The sequence below is a fragment of the Pelecanus crispus genome, chromosome Z (genome assembly GCF_030463565.1).
Source record: "Pelecanus crispus isolate bPelCri1 chromosome Z, bPelCri1.pri, whole genome shotgun sequence".
Taxonomy (NCBI): domain Eukaryota; kingdom Metazoa; phylum Chordata; class Aves; order Pelecaniformes; family Pelecanidae; genus Pelecanus; species Pelecanus crispus.
The window spans coordinates 15,529,152-15,546,620 of NC_134676.1; the positions used below are offsets into that span (position 1 = coordinate 15,529,152).

General features: G+C 42.2%; 1 protein-coding gene across 3 annotated transcripts in view; it reads left to right on the forward strand.

Moving 5' to 3' along the window:
- EGFLAM (EGF like, fibronectin type III and laminin G domains) overlaps positions 1-17,469 on the forward strand; it is a 78,739-nt gene that overhangs the window by 3,346 nt on the left and 57,924 nt on the right. For 2 of the 3 annotated variants that reach the window (XM_075726612.1, XM_075726614.1), the window contains exons 2-3: positions 14,071-14,183; positions 16,710-16,793. In XM_075726612.1, the coding sequence (XP_075582727.1) occupies positions 14,071-14,183; positions 16,710-16,793 (197 nt within the window). The remainder of the gene's footprint in view (positions 1-14,070; positions 14,184-16,709; positions 16,794-17,469) is intronic. The other variant, XM_075726613.1, reaches the window with a different exon arrangement.

The following is a 17,469-nucleotide window of genomic DNA, read 5'->3' on the forward strand; positions in this document are numbered from 1 at the left end:
GACACCACTGGCTTTGTGTATAAATGCTGGAGGAATCAGACTGGTTAAAGTCTGAAGACTTTATGAGAGTGTAGCACACAGTATCAGGGCCAGATAGTCAAAAGAGCCCAGCTCCCTGGTCAGCACTACAGTAAGTGACTTTTTCCAAAGAACTTGGCACTGCGATTCTTGAATTCTTCAGAAAATCTGGCTATAATAAAAGCTGCTGGATATGGAACACTTTTGAAAGTCTAGGCCTATTTAGGTATCAAAATAGGTCAAGCTACCTTGAAAATCGGGTCTACAGATGGGGAAAATGTAGCAGTCTTTGGGAAGAAAGGTGGTTATTTGAGTTTTTTAAATATTACCTTTTTTTTTAACAACAATAGAGTAAGTTGTAATTCACTGCCATAATAAATTCCGCACATAAAGTATGCAAGTGTGAGGCTGATCTGCTGCTGAATGTGAAGTGTCTGAGGAAAGGAATGAGTCCGAAGCTAAATGATTCCTAACTCGAGGGCTGCAGAACTGGCAGAGATGGTGCATATCTGTGAGCTAAAACTAATAAAGAAGATGTGAATAATTTATTTGGGGAAAGATATATATAATTATTTTCTTGTTTCAGACATAGGCCAAAACATGGGCTATTAGACTGCACTGTTCTATGCCTTCAACACCAATAAAATCAACCAAGCATTCATTATATAGGTATGTTGTTTATCGCCTTTGGGTGTAAGTTGTGTCACAATGTTGTGTGACTTCGTAGTTTTGATTGGACTTGCTCTGGTACCTTTCGTGCCCATCTCCTGGTAAATCCTGCTAGTGCTGATCAATCCCATCATCACCTCACGCAGATACAAGCATTCCCCTAATACTCTCTGGGGCAGCAATGGGAATGGATGAAATTACTTCACTTGACCATGTTACTTGGTATATCACTGCTAATCACCCATTTTGAAGTATGTTTTCTCATTTTAGTTAGTCTTATTTGCAGCAAAATGTGTTCTGTCTTTTCCATCCTGGAATCACTATCTTCCTCTGTAAAAGGAAACTTTCAGTAAATGTTTTTCTTGGGCACCATTTTGCCAATGCCCCCTCTAAAACTACTATACAGACTTCCACTGGTGTTCAGAAAGGTAAAATTAGCCAAGAAATTTTTAAAAATCAGTGGAATTATACCAGATATTTGGGTTCCCAGTGATGCTTTGGAGAAGAGGGGTTATTTTGGAGTTAAGGCACTAGAGTGAGCCTTGGGAAATCTTTCTGTCCTGAGGCTGTCACAGACTTGCTTTGAGGGTCTGCCAGTCGTTCCCAGGCCAGATTTTCAGTTTTCAAAATGAGGTTAGGATATTTTTGTGCTTTTATCTTTTTCCAGCCATGCCACATTAGACAGTAACAGGACTTCTGTAGGGTGCTCAGCACAGCTGTACCCCAATTTTAGTCAAGGCTGCTAGGCATTACCTTAGTACTAATACATAGGTGAATGCCTCCGTATCTCTCAGCGTGCCTTGTGGAAAAAAAACACCTTCTTTTTCTCTGGCAGGTACACAGTGACACTGGGCTACACAGGGCACAGCACCGTGTGCTGTGTACAGTTCATTAGGAGTGAGCACATCCAACGATCAGATTCACCTTCTTAAACTTAATGGCAGGCATTCTGAGTGTCAGTCACCCAAAAGACACCCTGAGGAGCAGGAGAGTATACCCTGTTGTCTTAAAATGGAAAATTTCAGTGGGTGAGTTCTCTTCAGTACCCCACAAACTCATCAATTAGCTGAGAGTATACTTGGGAGTTTCCCATTCCTCAGATCATGCTTATATCAACCTTATGCCTGATTCTGCTTATATCCCTTTAATGTGGTCTTACTGAAAATAAAAATAAAAATATAGGTGACTAACATTGTTGCTTCATGATGGAGACTCAAAACAGGACTGATAGGAGCTTTTCGTAGCTTTCCTGCCACAGTGAAGTGAAACACTAAAATAAATAGTTATAGAAAGTTTTTCTCATATCAGAAAGTTATTAAAATATACCAAAGATGCCTGTAGCCTGAGCAAATTACCATGAAGAGGTCTTTGCAGATTTTATTATTTCATGTATTAAAGAGTGTACAATTTGATGCCATATTTATCAGTGAATGTGCAACAGTGATCTGTGATCATGTAATGAAAGACTTTCTGAACCACAGGCACACAGGAGACTATGTTAGCTATGTGATCTTGAATAAAATTCCCTAACGGTTTCCCGTGCAAACAAATGATCTATCTGAAAAAACCCCACAAACCAAACAAAACCCAAAACCTGTTCTTCATAACTAATTCCAACTGAAAGGAAATACTTTTGGGTAAGAATAGGCAAGATTTAATTTCCTTTTATTTTTTATTTTTAGTGAAGATGTTTGCACATGATAACCAAATTAGTTATTTCATATAGTGTGAACATCCAAACCATAGCAAAAGATGAATGTTATTTTTTTCAGACTGATTTTCAGAGTCTCTGAGCTGAGAACATGCACAGCTGAATTCATCTTTGAAAGTAAGTGATTCAGGAGGGCATAAGCCACTGAAAATTGGAGGCTTAGGGGGGAAGCTCCATCACAACCAGGTAACTAACTCAAACCTAGATAATGATACGGTGTGTGATGATCCATAAAACTCTCCGGGTGAGAGGTGTATAGTGTGAAATACACCAAGTTCACACTAGCTCTTCTACTGAGCGCCATGTAACTACACCCAGGAGTAAGGACTACTCATGAGGAAGGCTCCTCAGGATATTGGCCTCTAATGAAAGAGAAATCCATGCAATATTGACTCAGGAAGCCTTTTATTCAAAAGGAAGAAGACAGCTCTGGGGCTGTGGGAGAAACCCTTTCTTCTATTAATGACTCACTGGCCATGTAATTGGATGGTCAAAACACACCAGCTTTGTTTTCTTGAAAAGATCTTTCATTCAAGCATTGCCAAAAGTTATCCTGGATAATTTTTAGACCTAGAAGAGATAAACCATGTGCAGGTACTAACATATTCTGCACCTGGCTTTCTTGGTGTGTCACCAAGTAGTGATGGGGTGTCTTTCCATTTATATATATTAACCTTGTAGTTAATAAACACCTTTTATAGAACTGTGCAGACAGCAGCCATGTCAAGAGTAGTTGTTCTGAGAAGGGAACACTGAGCGGTTCTGAGCTTTCCCGTGTCCTCAGAGGTTAGTCAGACTGGTGTAATTCACACAGAAAGATCTCTGAGGCTGGAAGAATCCCAAGCCAAATTATTCTTCACACCTCTCTCAATTTTTAAAGTAATTTAAAATTGCTGGCACCTGTGAAAATGATGGTACAGTCAAATATCAACACCTGTGTACATTTGGAACTTGCAATTTGAATCGTCTTGCTAAAATGAGGGGAAATGAACATCTTGTGAATATTGAGCATGCTGCTTTCAAATACAGAAATGTATTTGAAATACAGAAATATATCTGATGTGTCAGAGGCATTATTGCACATATAAAGTTTTAAACCAAGGCTGGCTTTGTGTTGCTGAGCTCAAAAACCTTCTGAAAAAAATACTAAGGGCAAAGATTCTAGAGAAATTCACTTAAGTTAGATTTTTTCATGCATGAGGAATTTGAACTAGAAGGTCATTTTAGGAAAAAGCCATGAACAAAACCTGTCAAACTGCAAGTGATGGAAAGTAAGTGTCTAGGACCAGCACTTTTGTGGTTTAATTAGAGGTAGCAGAAGCCAGAATTTGTTACTTGGAACAGAAATATTTCAGCTCTGCTTCATGTTCTGCTTTCTAGATAATCACAGGAGAAGACAGCATGTTTCTAAAAATAAGCAGGCTTTTTAGGAAGATGACTATTTACAGATATGGTGGCAGCATTGCATCTGGTACTCCAGAGAGACATGGACATACTGGAACGAGTATAGCAAAGGGCTACAAAGATGAATAAATGACTGGAGCATCTTGGGGACAAGGAGAGGCTGAGAGGAACAGTTCAGCCTGGAGAGTAAAAGACTCGGTGAGATCTTATCAATATATATAAATATCTGATGAGGGGAGTAATGAAAATGGACCCAGGCTTTTCTCAGTGCTGCCCTGTGACAGACCTGAAGGCAATGGGCATGAACTGAAACACAGGAAATTCCATTTAAACATAAGAAAAAACTTTTTTACAGTGTGGGTGACTGAGCACTTGCTCGGAGAGGTTGTGGAATCTCCATCCTTAGAGATACTCAAAACCCAACTGGGCAAAGTCTTGAGGAACCTGCTGTAGTTAAGCCTGCTCAGAGCAGGGGTTTGGACTAGGTGTTCTCCAGAGGTGCCTTCCAACCTCATCCTGTCTGTGATTTTGCAAAGCGTCACAAGTGTCTTTTGAAACTGTATTTCAGCTCTCGTGTCTGGCTTCCTTTGAGCTGTCCTCCATCCTGTCATAGCCTGAAAACACCAGCTGGATCAACTGTTCTACTTTCTACTGAGAAAGCGTGTGTTTGCTTTTGTTGTGATCAATACAAAGATGTTTGGTGGGAGGTCACGACCATTTGAGGTAGTGTAGCTGTATAAGGCCTGTGCCAAAACCTTGGGGATAATCAACCTGCATGTTTATTTGTGTGGTACTCTCTGGGGCATGACCAGATCATTTGTGTCCACCTATAATGAACTTCAAAACAATTACTCAGGACTTGTAGGGATTGTGGGAACCCAAGATGCTGTCCTGTCCTCACCCTGCACATTTGGTGCTTGTCACATGGTCAGCTTTGTTGTCTTTATATATTGATCTTTTTGTGTGTATGTGTCCATAGTACATGTGTGATTGTCAGGTTTTTCTATCTGACCACTTTTCCAGAAGCTCCTCTTGAATTTTTTTTTCTTATACCAAGTAAGCTATTTCTTCAAGAGCTCAGTTTTGTATTGTGTATCAACAAGAGAGAAATTTGCAGTAGATAAAGCACAAAGATTAAGAGACACCAAGGAGAACACTATTCAAGTAACATGAACAATTTTGCCATGGTTCCCATTGAAGATAATAAACTTTGGATAGTGAACACCTGGAAAATAAGTGATATTGATTGATGGGAAAAGAAATTTTCCAGTTATTTATTTGGAGAACTGCCCTTTTTATTTATATATATATTTAATATAAATAATGAATCTGTATTTTTTGATAATAAATACAAAGTCTTTCATATGTGGTTCTCTCATGTATTTTACTCATGTTATAAAGACTCGGAAAATGTAGCAGGCTGACTTTTATCCTTATTTTTATCATTTCATTTAGCCTGCTTAGTAGAGTTTATTTTCACCAACAATGCCTAAGACTCAGTTGGGAACTTAAAGCACTATGTGACCAACTTCGTTAATGCTCTCCTGTTTCTGCTTCCAGTAGTGTTTGGAGTGTCATGTTTTCTGGAGCTCTTTCAGTTGTTCAGGCTTCTTAACACCTCAGAAGTGTAACCCACAAGAGGAAAGAGAGCAGCCTTTTTTTTTTCTGTTGGAAGTGGGTTAAATTCTCTTACATGACACCTGAATCGGTGCAAAAGGGGAGGGAGAAGCCCTGGAGTAGCAAGGTGGAGGTAAATGCCTGGAGGGAGAGGGATGGAGGATTGGGGAGGTGGCAGGGCTGGAGAAGGCATGAGACCTTGCCCTTGCTGATGGCAGTGAGCTGCTGCTTTTGCTCAGTGGTAGATGAAGCTGCACCTCCGGATGACACAGTTTTCCTTGGGTGCGGAATTTCCATTGTGGCTCACTGGGTCTGTCTCACCCAGGCAGCATGTGCAAACCCGCTGGGGTGCCTGGCTGGAAAGCTGCTGCTGCCCGTCAGCTGAGTGTCTTTTTAATTGATTGCTGCTCCCAATGTAGCCCTAGTATAGAAAACCGTGGAGGGAGATGGGGTTGGAGGGTATGCCAGGGGATGCTCTTGGCATGCTGGTTCTTATCCAGCCCATCCTACAGATTATTAAAGTCTATTGCACAGACATATTAATGTGCTGTTGCTTGTTTTCAGCTACTTTCTAATACTTATGTTAGACCTCTGAGATACTTTTTTTTTAAGTTATTTGAAAACTGGTGAAGTAGCCGATGAGAAGGCAGGCAGTACCAGGGCAGGCAGGACCATGGCAGCAGGCAAGGCCAGCCGCAGCCTATGGCTGATGGACATGTCCACAGGGACAAGGAAGATCCGAGCCCAGCCAGGAAATCCCAAGCCAGGAAAAATGTTGAGCTTTGCATTCAAGCACCCTGTAGGCTGGAGCAGGGAGAGGTGAGCCTCAGTGCTTCCGCTTCTCCAGGAACAGGGACCTGGCTATCATTTTCCTCTGCCAGGCCAAGATGCTGCGGAGACGTCAGGAATTAGGGCAGCCGTGGCCCAGCACTGGGGCTTCAACAGCTGAAGGGCAAGCCTAGTTTTAGGGGTATGAGCACTAGATTTTGACTCAGGCTTCCAGGAATGCACCTGAGTTTATGCAGGTGGAGTGTCTTGGAGGGGCTTTTTACAGGCAACTATACTACATTTATACTGGAAATGGAAAGCTTCCATTAGGAGAAATATTTCACCAAGTTATCTCAGATGCAGGCACTTGTGTTAGTGTGTGCGTACTTGTGTATACACTTGTGTTAGTCAGACTGCCCTCTGATCAGTAATTGCTAAAAACACAAGCCTGTAAGAGTTATCCAGAGATTGCCCTGTCTGTTCCTCTTGACAAAGGCAGGACAGGTATAAACTAGACCTTTGCTCAGAGATAATGGTGTCCCTGCTTTTAATAACCTTCAGCACCAGGAATTCCCCAAAAGCACTCCCAGAGCGTAACCATCCACAGCTAGAAGTCTTTTTTCTATAGCTAGCTGTTAAAAAAATTATTTAACAAATCAGTTTCTGCTTTTTCTTCTCACACCTGGAAGTCACTGTGCACTGTGCAGAGCTCCCCTCCTTTCTCCCTCCCTTCTCTGCAGAGTCAGAGCCTTCCTGGGAGCAGACCCTTGCTCTGGGAAGGAGTGTGGGGAGGGGAACAGGGCTTCCCATCTCTGCCCTTCTCTTTCACGATCTGCAGGGCCAAGGCAAAGCAGGAAAAGCAGCAACAAAGTCACCACTGACATTGTGCCTGTTTGTTTTTAATGGGATTCGCTGTGTTGCACTGTAGCTTAAGTTCTGAGCTTTGCCTCCTTCATTCCTCTTCCTTGGGCTATAAATACCCTCATGACCGTCACCTCAGATGTACCTGGGGCAGATGACAGATGCTATATACTGCATGAGAAAAACATCACGTGGGTCCAAGCCTGCTGTTATTATAATGTTAAGGGGTTTTTTTCATTGTGTCTATTACAGTATTTTCAAAGGTCTAACTGACATTGGGTTAGTCTCTCCAAAGGTTTGTGAACCACGGTCTGGGTCAAAAACTGTGATGCCTCTATAGGGCCATACTGCCTGCAGTCTCTGCACCCGTGCTCACTGTGGCAGTGTGCAGGTGATACAGTGGGTTTCCTGTTCTCAGGATCTAGTGCATTAGCAGTGATAGGTGACTTGTTCAGAGAACAGCTATCAGGGTTTCTCCATTTTTAGATGTTTTCCATGTTGATGTTGCTACTCAGGGTGCAGGACCAGGAGAGACTGGCTGAGATTTTCCAGTTTCAAGTCATTGTTCTTTGTAGTCTTTGCGGCTGGGAGATTCTTGCTCTCTTACGTACCACTGTTGGGCAGTGGGAGCCGGAAAACGCTTCAAAGAGATTAAAAGATGGCACATCTTTTTCATTTAGGATTTCCTGACCTTTTTCGGTTTGTCATGCTGTCTTCATTCCACTGTGGTGTTTGCATAACCTCATTCAGTCTGTAAAAAGAAGGGAAACAAGAAAGAACCCTATTGCTGCTTATTGTTTTACAAATAAGAATGTCACCAATATTTCAGTGAGAGAGTGAATGGGCCATAGTATACTTTGTTTCACGTCTAGGAGTGGACAGACTTTTTCCTTGAAAACAGCTTTTTCAATGGTAAGATGCTATTTCAATAAAACTTATTTTTTAATGAATTAGTGAACTGAATTAAATAATGTTTGAAAGAAAAGAAATCCAATTTCTCTTCCTGGAAAATGTTTTGTTCTGAAAACTTGAATTTAGAATTAGTTTGAATTGTCTTTCATGAGGCTTTTTATTCCTGTTTCCTTATACTGTGACATGTTAGTAGTGACAGCTGGCATTTCATCAACAAATTTCTCTTGTTTCATGGGACACAAATAGGAGACACATCAGCCTGGAAAATAAGGAGTCCTCCAGTCAGTACCTCCTGGCTGTTACTCACAGTGATTTAAAAGTAAAATAATGATATGGTTATCTCATTTTGTTGGCCTATGCCCTATCGTTAATAGTAGTACAGAATATGTAGTATAAAGATTTTCATTTTCCAAACCACAAACTAGTGAAGATTAAATGAACCATCTGTTTTCCCTTAAATGGATTACCATATTATTGCATGTGGATTGTATCAGTGAATTATTTGTATATTATTTCAGGACCTGTAAGTACCTGTGACTACCCGCATGCCTTGAAACAGCATAAACATTTTAAAAAGGAAAGAGAAGATTAAATGCAAAATATAATTAAAATTATAAAATAAAATTTTCTAATCCCAATCCTTTCAGATATGGCATTCACGAGTATTTTAAAAAATACTGTTTTCGGTTGGTATTATTCTCATCTAATTTAAAATTGAAATCAATTTTGAAATTTCCTCTAACATAGTAGTACTAACTGTGATGAGCTTTATCCAAAGCACTTCCGATGTGGAGCTTGTGAACAAAAGAAATGTATTTGTTTTGAAGCTGTTATTTTTTCTCATAACTATTCATCACTGTAGTAAGACTTTGGGGTCACTCCATGACTGAAGGAAGGAAAAAATTGCCTGTGTCTGCATGAGCAGTTTTCTTGCAGTAGTTGGAGGAAAGCATCAGGCTGAAGTAGTTGCTCCCAAGCTCTGCAAGAGGCCAGCCTGGTTAGGCTGGGAGCAGAGGGTGGATTAATTTGAAGTGTTCCCATTAGATACCAAAGTTAACTCTGCTTAAAATCGCAAGGGTAGACAGGGAAGTGGCATCTCCGCTGGTGGATTCAGTGATGGCAAGGAACATCCCAAGGCACTGGTACATCATTGACTGGCCCAGGCTGGGCACCATTCCCAGGAGACACTTTGCCTGTGGCCACCCTGATGGTAGCCTATGAATGTTTAATCTAGGGGCAGAGGCTGTTGTATGCACCAGTGGGAGCTGCAATAGGGACGACACTTATAGTGATGGGATAAGCTCTTTTACCATTTTTAATTCGAATTGCTTTTGTGAAGAAAAAATTTTAAATAATGGTAATTATTTAAAAATGGTAAAATTAACTGCATCTTAGGGAGAGGCCTCATGCATGCTTTAGCTCACTGGGAGAGTTTGTTTGGTGGCTTCTTCACTGGTTTAGCAGTTTTCGCATATTTTGGAAGTACAGAATCAAAGAGGTCTATAAACAAGAAACAAAATAGCTCTAAGCAGAAAAGTAAACACAACTTTGTTAGCTCAACATTGTTTATCTACAGCTGAATCCTCATTAACTTCTTGTATTTGATATACTTTTACAATGTATAGTCATAATATATGTAAGAGTGCTCCCTCTTGATTAATGGCTTCTTTGTATGGGACCAGTCATTGCTTCCATTACTGGTTTCATCAAAGTATTTTGGACAATATTGAACTTTCTGTGCTTGATGGGTCAGAAAGGAGAATGACTGTGTTTGTACAAAATGTATTTAATTTTATTTTTATATAAATTGGTTCCTTGTTCTTTATGATCAGAGCTAATCTCCATGCCTTCTTAGTTATTCACTGGATCCAACTGCAGAGGACATTTGCAGATGGGATCATCACTGGGGCAGATCTTCAGTGTATGTACGAATAGTAGATATATTGCACCTCCCTTGCCTGCAGGTTCCCATCCAGCAGGCTGCAAAGGGGAGTAGGCTCCATTGTGGTTTTGCACTGTGCATGGTGCTACCAGATTAACAGAGATTTCATGCTGAATTTTGAGACGAGAGGCATTTCTGACCTGAATTGTAGGAGGAACTACAAATCCCCAAATAAAGAGTTTTACCCTTGAAAACTATTTTTATTTTTTATAGTCTAAACATGACCTTTGACATAAAGACATAAATGTTTAGACCAGTTTTAATATCCATTTTTAGTGTGCCTAATACGTGATGTTCTGTAAAATCTTGCAAAATACCTCAAGTGGACATGTATCTTAAAATAATTTGTTAGTAAAACAGCGATATGTATTGCGACAGTTGTGATCGGCTGACAAACTGCTTTGATATAGTGTTGCAGCATGACTGTTTCAAAGCCATGACATCTCCTGCATCTCAGCGGCATAAGCATTGCTTGTGTCAGATCATGCAGTCACTTTGTCATGGCTGCAAAGGGAAAGCTCAGTCCAAAAATGGACATTTTTTACTTTCTGCCAGGTTGTGTGAAATTCAGACTCTGGCAACCAGAAGTGATTCTGAATCCCCAAGCGCACATCAATAAGCTGCAAGGTCAGGAGCGGTGACAGCGGAGGACTGTGGGGACTGCCACACTGCATGAGATGTTCTTCTCTGCCTTGCCCTCTGTCCTTCCCAAGAAATAAGTCTGTGCATAGGGCAGAGCTAGCCCAGGTTTTCCTTTTCCTCTTGGCTCCCAGTTTAACCAGGAGGCAGCGCGGTCCCCAGCAGGGTGAGCGCAGCGTGCCTGCTTGTTGTAGGGTTTTGTTACGGCGAGGGCAGTGTGCAGTGGTGCGGTGAGCAGATCCTCTGCACTCCCCAAACCATCGTTTGACCACTAAGCGTCATCTGAGGCTACTCGCAAAGACAGTGCTAGGTGCCGATGATGCTTACAACTGGTTCCCAAGCACGCCTCCTGCCACCATCTTTGTTTGCATTAGGGGAATTCCCTTAATTCTAGGGAGAATTACACAAGGAGGGTGGAAATATAGACCTCTCCGGCTCCTTGCGCTCATTATCCCTGGCTTTAGTTTGTATTTACTCTTCCAGTGACAATTTATAGGCCAGGCCGGTGTAACTGAGGTCAGTATTTGGCTCTCTGTGTCTCTTTCATCATCTGCTAACTGGAGATAGTAGTGTTTAGTAGGGCTGGGTGAGTAATTCATGGCATGGCTCCTTATGAAACAGATGTTGCCTCTCTGTTTACAGATAGTCTGCAAATGGATTGCATTTTTTTCAAATTTATTTGTTGTTCCAAATTATTCACCAAATTCTTCCTGTAAATAATTTTATTGGCCTACAATGCATTCAGAATATGAATTTGAAACCTGCCTTATATGAGTATTTGTCATTGCTAGTTAAAATTTATTATTCAGCAACTATGTCTCCCAGCAAACCTGTCTCATACAGCCTCCCCAGAAAGTTATACAAGGATGGCAGGGATCCATGAGACTAAGTCTGTGCTAATAAAGCAAATGGGTGAGGGCCCAGAGAGCAAGTAGCATGGCATGGTTTGACTCTCATTCATATGGCTGAACTTCTTTCCTTCCCAAAAGATGTCCTTACTGACTTAACGGACATGGTTTGTGAGCTGTGCTGTCCTCCAAACCATTTCTGGGAGACTTTCCTAGAAGGCTGAACCTGTGCCACAGACTGTACAGGCAGTACGGATGTGTGGATGTCCCTGTTTTTGGGTCTTGGGTAGTTTCCAGCACCTCGGGAACATATTTAAAAGCCTACGGGTTGCTCAACAGCATTGCTTGAGGTTGGTTATTTGTTTACCTGAAGATCCATTTAGGATGTGCTCAGCTCCTCCATGCCCCTTCCCTGGGAACTAGGGGAAGGGAGGTGGCTGGTGGTGCCACTAGAAAGGGGCTGGGAGGGGATTGCAGCTCCCGGTTTTACCCTCTGGGAAATGCAACAGGCTGGGAGAGAAACTGGGAATCTGACTGGTGGCTTGTGTTTACAGAATAGGAGCCTGTTGGGGCAGACTGTAATTCTTGTGCATCCTCCCATTAACTCAGCTTAGATCACTGCAGATAATGAGGACAATTCAAGCAGGGAGAGATCTAAGTGTGTTCTCCCCTCTTTTTTGTGTAAGTGCAGCCCCGTCCTGTTACGGCTATGTGAACTTCTTGGGTTGTTATAATAGTGCATTAGTCTTCAAAATTTCCTTCAAGTTGAGCTGATAAGCAAGATCCTTGGGGTGTGTAGAAAATACAAACCTCTAGCATACAAGGGGTAGTCCCTTATTCTGAAGGTGTATTGGTTTTTTTAATCCCCTGCTGTGTTGTTTCAACAATAAAAAGTTGGTTGGTGTGGAGCCCAACCAAGTTCTTGGTGTGGAGCCCATTGCATGCAGTCCTTGTGCAGCCTTGCACAGGAGACAGTCTGCTGGGCAGTCTTTTAGGTAAGAATGGCTGAAGCTTCAGCCATAGGGACCGAATGGTGAGAGAAGTTAGGGTCTGTTAAGCCTCATTTATATATTTATCCTTTCATGATTGCACCTAGCACTGTCCAGGATTTCTTTTAGCATTGAAGAGAAATAAATAGATAAAAGGGCCAGGAAAACAAAGAGTCATCAGTATTAACCAAAAGGTATGGACTCCAACTGGCCACACTTGCTCACAAGAATCATAAACAAAAAAGTTTCCTAGCGGTGGGAGAATGCAGGGTCAGTTTGAAAAACACCAGAACATCAGTTCTGCTCTTGTTTTAACTACTCTGGTATTGATGCTGATTGACACTGTGCAGAGTTTGTAAGCTGTTAAGTTTTGTATTTAGCTTCAAATCAATCATGTTGGTGGAAGTGACAAGTGTTAAATCTGATGTAGTCTTGCTTCACATCTAAAAATGACCTTTACAGTAGCTTGTTTTTGCTTGGTATTTTGTCAGAGCTAATGGGAAAAAAAGGGTTTCCTTAGCCTATACTTAAAATCTACATAGGTAAGGGCATGTAAAACACTAAGTATAGTAAAACTGTTGCCTTGAAAAAAATGAAGTTGTTGTTAAAAGTGTCTGAATCAGTTTTCTGTTATAGTTGTTTGTTAGGTGGGTTTGGTTTCAAGAGCATGGATGATGGTGGGTTGGAGAACTTGTGTTAAAAGTCTTGCTCTACAAGCAGACACGCTTCTCTGCCTGCCCCTTTTTCAGACAGTAAATGCAGTTGCTAACATGCTATTAGAAGTGTGGCTCTCAGGGTTTCCTTCTTCAGCCTTTTTTATTTGCAGTAGTTGAATTAGCCATTGTACTGAAATGCCAGCCTGTACCGTGGGAAGAGAAGGAGATGGATAGGTGCTGTGAGAGCAGTATAGCCATATAGAATCATAGAATGCTTTGGGTTGGAAGGGACCTTGAGAGATCATCGAGCCCAACCCCCCTGCAGTGAGCAGGGATTGAACCTGTGAACTTGGCGTTATTAGCACCGTGTTCTAACCAACTGAGCTAACCCGGCTGGTCAATATAAAAATGCCCTTCTCTCACTGCAGCTGGTGAGAGACAGGGTTGATCATGGCACCACAGAAAGCGCAACAGCAGCAGATCCCATCGCTGTAACCTGCGCCTGGAGAGGAACTGAGGGGTCCTTTGCGCTCTTCTCATCAGGCTAAACTTGCTTCTTACTTAAATCGTTGCCCTTCCTCCATAGCTGTCATGAAGGAACTGAAGTTGCAGCAGCTGGTGGTGATCGGGACACCTCTCACTGTCTTGTGAGGGGGATCTCTTAGCCTGTGCCAAGGCAGCGAAGGACTGAAGAGGAGGCATGTTTTGGGTTTGGCTTGGTTTTCCTCACACCAGGATGTGAAGCCTGGGAATGGCAGTGAGTGGGAGGCTGAAGGTGTCCATGAGGTGTCTTGAGTTGATCAATTGCTCCTTGCCACTGAAAGAGGGGGTGTCCCCCTTGGCCCCCTCTCTCTTGGTATCCCACCGATGCCTTGGAGGGCAGAGGTGGAGAGCAAAAAGGTGCACCCAAGTCAAACGGGCTATGTTTGACAGTTTGGCATGAGGGCAGCACACGTCTATTCTTCTTCACAGCCGTAACTGCCAGGTGGCTAACGGATGTCCTATGGCTTCTTATACAATGCCGTTTTGCTTTGAGCAGATAGGCTGGGGCCTCCTCTTGATATACTGCTGGATTCACTGAACTGCACAGCGTTCAGCGTGCAATGGAGGATGCCAAAGCAGCATGCGAGCACCATTACGGGATATACGGTAAGTGATCCCCTATGCTGATAGTAGAGGTTTACAATACCCTACATGGCCTCAGACTATGCATGCAGCATGGCAAAGCAAGTGGGAGAGCCCACTCTCATGGCAAACCATGCCATTGCCCAGAATGCAGTCAGGGAACACCAGGCTTGAACGAATTGAGCTGTAACTTTAAGAAACAAGCGGTTCATGTTTCAGAAGCAGGGTATGATGGGAATTTGGGTTGAATGCCAAGGGCTTGTAGTAGATATAGATTGCTTTTCTGTTGTGGTTTTCATGCAAGAATCTTGGAACTCTCTGCAGCTGATCAAACAAAGAAGTAGAGCAGAGCAGCTCGATATTACACTGTGCAATTGAAGGGAGATCCATGGTGATTTCAGGGCTGTTCAGATCCTTTGACTTGTACTTCTAGCCTGAGGATTGCTTTAGCAGGAATAACTTTTCCAAACTACACCTCTAAACCTTCCCAGCGTGGCAACAGGTAGAGGGGAAGGACAGTTTTGTGCTATCTCTTCTCCTGTTAGATACTGTAGTGCATAGCATGCATGGGAGCCCAGCCACAGCCTTAAATATCAAAAGAGACTTCTTTTTATTCCCTCCTATCTCTATGGTGAATGTCACTTAAAGAAGTCAGGTGATTTTCCTGTCTTACCCAGTAATTTTACAGGAGAGACTCTGACCCCCTCCAAGCCTCTGCTATGTTGCTTTCTGCCTGTTGGGCAAAGTGGAGTGGCTAGCCTAAACTAGGTACTGTGTTTTGGTGTGCAAGCAAAAAACAATGGGCATTAATCTGCTATTTATTCATATTTATTAGGTATTGCTTTAACAGATACTCTGTGGCAATGAAACTAGTCCCAAAACGGGAATTAGCACCAAAGATGTGGGTTATCAACTAGAATTGGTTGGTTTCCCCTTTAACAAAAAACAAATAGCAGTTGTTTTTGTTAGCATTTTCTGTGGAAGGTTTTGAAATTTCCAGAAAAAAAAAAATCCAAAGTTCAATTTTATGTAAAAAGGTGGGAAGCAGAAAACTTCTGACTACCTTTATTATTAAAGAGTGAGAAAATTCCCTGAAATAGGTATTTCTGGTACCCATGCCCCTTCATCCCATGGTCTTGTAAATGACACTAATGCAGCCCAGCTGCAGGGTTGTTTTTATTGTTATGAAGGTGCTTGTTGTCTAGGACACCAAGAAGCACTTGCTGTGGCCAGAACCTGCCTCAGCCGGGCTCTCTGTGTAGCTGGGTCCATTATTCTATGTGAAAACAGAGGTGCAGTGAGTAAGTGCCTTTTCTATAGGTCATGATATTTTTCAAACAGTTGCAATACTTTATACTCACAAGTCATAAATAGCTTTCACTGTTCATGCAGAACACATCAAGCATCGAAGCCCCAGTTTATTTTTAAGCCTTGAGCTTATGTGTGGCATGATGGTAAAAGCAATGACAAACAGCATTGATAGTGCTATACCCAAACCATCTTCACTTTGTATTAGCTTTTGACCCTCTGGCATCTCAGGGTCTCTGCGCACAGGAAATCAGACTCTCCCTGGCTCACTAGTCTCCAATACATGGCAACAGGCATGGAGAGACATTTGTGATACAGCAATTTTTATAATGACATAATCAGGTAATGTCAATCTTCCTGTTGTGGTTTAACCCCAGCAACTAAGTATCACACAGCTGCTCGCTCACCCTCCCTCACAGTGGGTTAAACCCATGGACTGAGATAAAGGCAGTTTAATAGGACAGCAGAGGAAGAGAAAGTAGTAATAATAATAATAATAATAATGATGATAAAAGAGTATACAAAACAAGTGATGCACAATACAGTTGCTCACCACCTGCTGACCGATGCCCAACCAGTCCCCGAGCAGCGATTGCTGCCCCCCAGCCAGCTCCCCCCACTTTATATACTGAGCATGATGTCATATGGTATGAAATAGCCCTTGGATCAGTTGGGGTCAGCTGTCCTGGCTGTGCCCCCTCCCAGCTTCTTGTGCACCTGGCAGAGCATGGGAAGTTGGAAAGTCCTTGACTAGTGTAAGCACTGCTCAGCCACAACTAAAACATCAGTGTGTGAGCAACATTATTCTCATACTAAATCCAAAACACAGCACTATGCCAGCTACTAGGATGAAAATTAACCCAGCTAAAACCCAGGACACTTCCTTACATGAAGTAAAATGCCTAACTTCCTGGACCAGTCCCACAAATTTCAGCTGTCCAAGCTGCCCATGGCCAAACGGTGCACAACTGAAGTTGTCGGTTCAAGTCTATCCTGAAAGCTAGGCTGTGTTCCACCTCAGTTCAGCATATACACTGTAAGATGGTGTCCTTTAGTTATACTGACAACTTCTAGCAAATATGAAGGGAATGTTGAAGGCTGTTAGCTTTTCATGCTTTTGAAAAAGTAGGGGATCATACGCTCAAATGCTGTCCACAGTCTGATAACAATGGGCTTGTTTTTAAGTCATTCTGAAGCATTGTGTTATTGCTTTAACTGGCTTGACTATATCTTCTTCCCAAGGTCTTTTACTCAGAGCTTGAAGATGACAAAGCAGTTAAACAGCTCTCACATGACGTTCCCCTGAGTTTGGATATGCTTAGCATGGTGAGTATTTCTTTTCATCAACAGTCAGAGCACTGGAGCAGAGCTTGCAGGTGGGAACTTGCAACTGTCTGGTTGCTGCTGGTTTGCGAATTACGCCAAGGATCCAAGCCCCAGATCTGCTTTGGGTATTAAGCAAAAGGGAATCACAATGTTTTTCTGTAATCCAGTCAGTATGATACACTTTTGCTCCTGGTTGTCTGACTAGTTTATCATGTGAAACTATTGGGACTTGCTTGCGTCTTCCTAGTACTGACCTTTGGCATCTATTAAAATAGAACTTTTAATTCTGAAAATGCATTTTCTGTGCACTTCCGCACATGGAAGGGGAACTGCACAACTCTATGTACAGTCAGGGTTGCAATATCAGTGTATGTGTATTGCAGTGTCTGACACAGGTAATTGTGCAAGTTAAAGGAGATACAGTTTTCAGTGTATTTTTGTCTCTGTGAGACTGTGGCCTGCTGAAATACAGAATTTAATAGTGCTGCTTTAGTTGCAGTTGTGCAAGTCCATCTCCTAGAATATTCCCCCAACTTCTGGGTTTTTTTGTTCTTGAAAGCACTACTTTTCCTCTTTGCTTCTTATTTTCCCCCTTTCCTTTAGTCTGGTTTTTCCTTTTATTGCTCCTGTGCTTTCTTACTTTGCTTTATTTCACTCTCCCCTTCTCTTTGCTTCT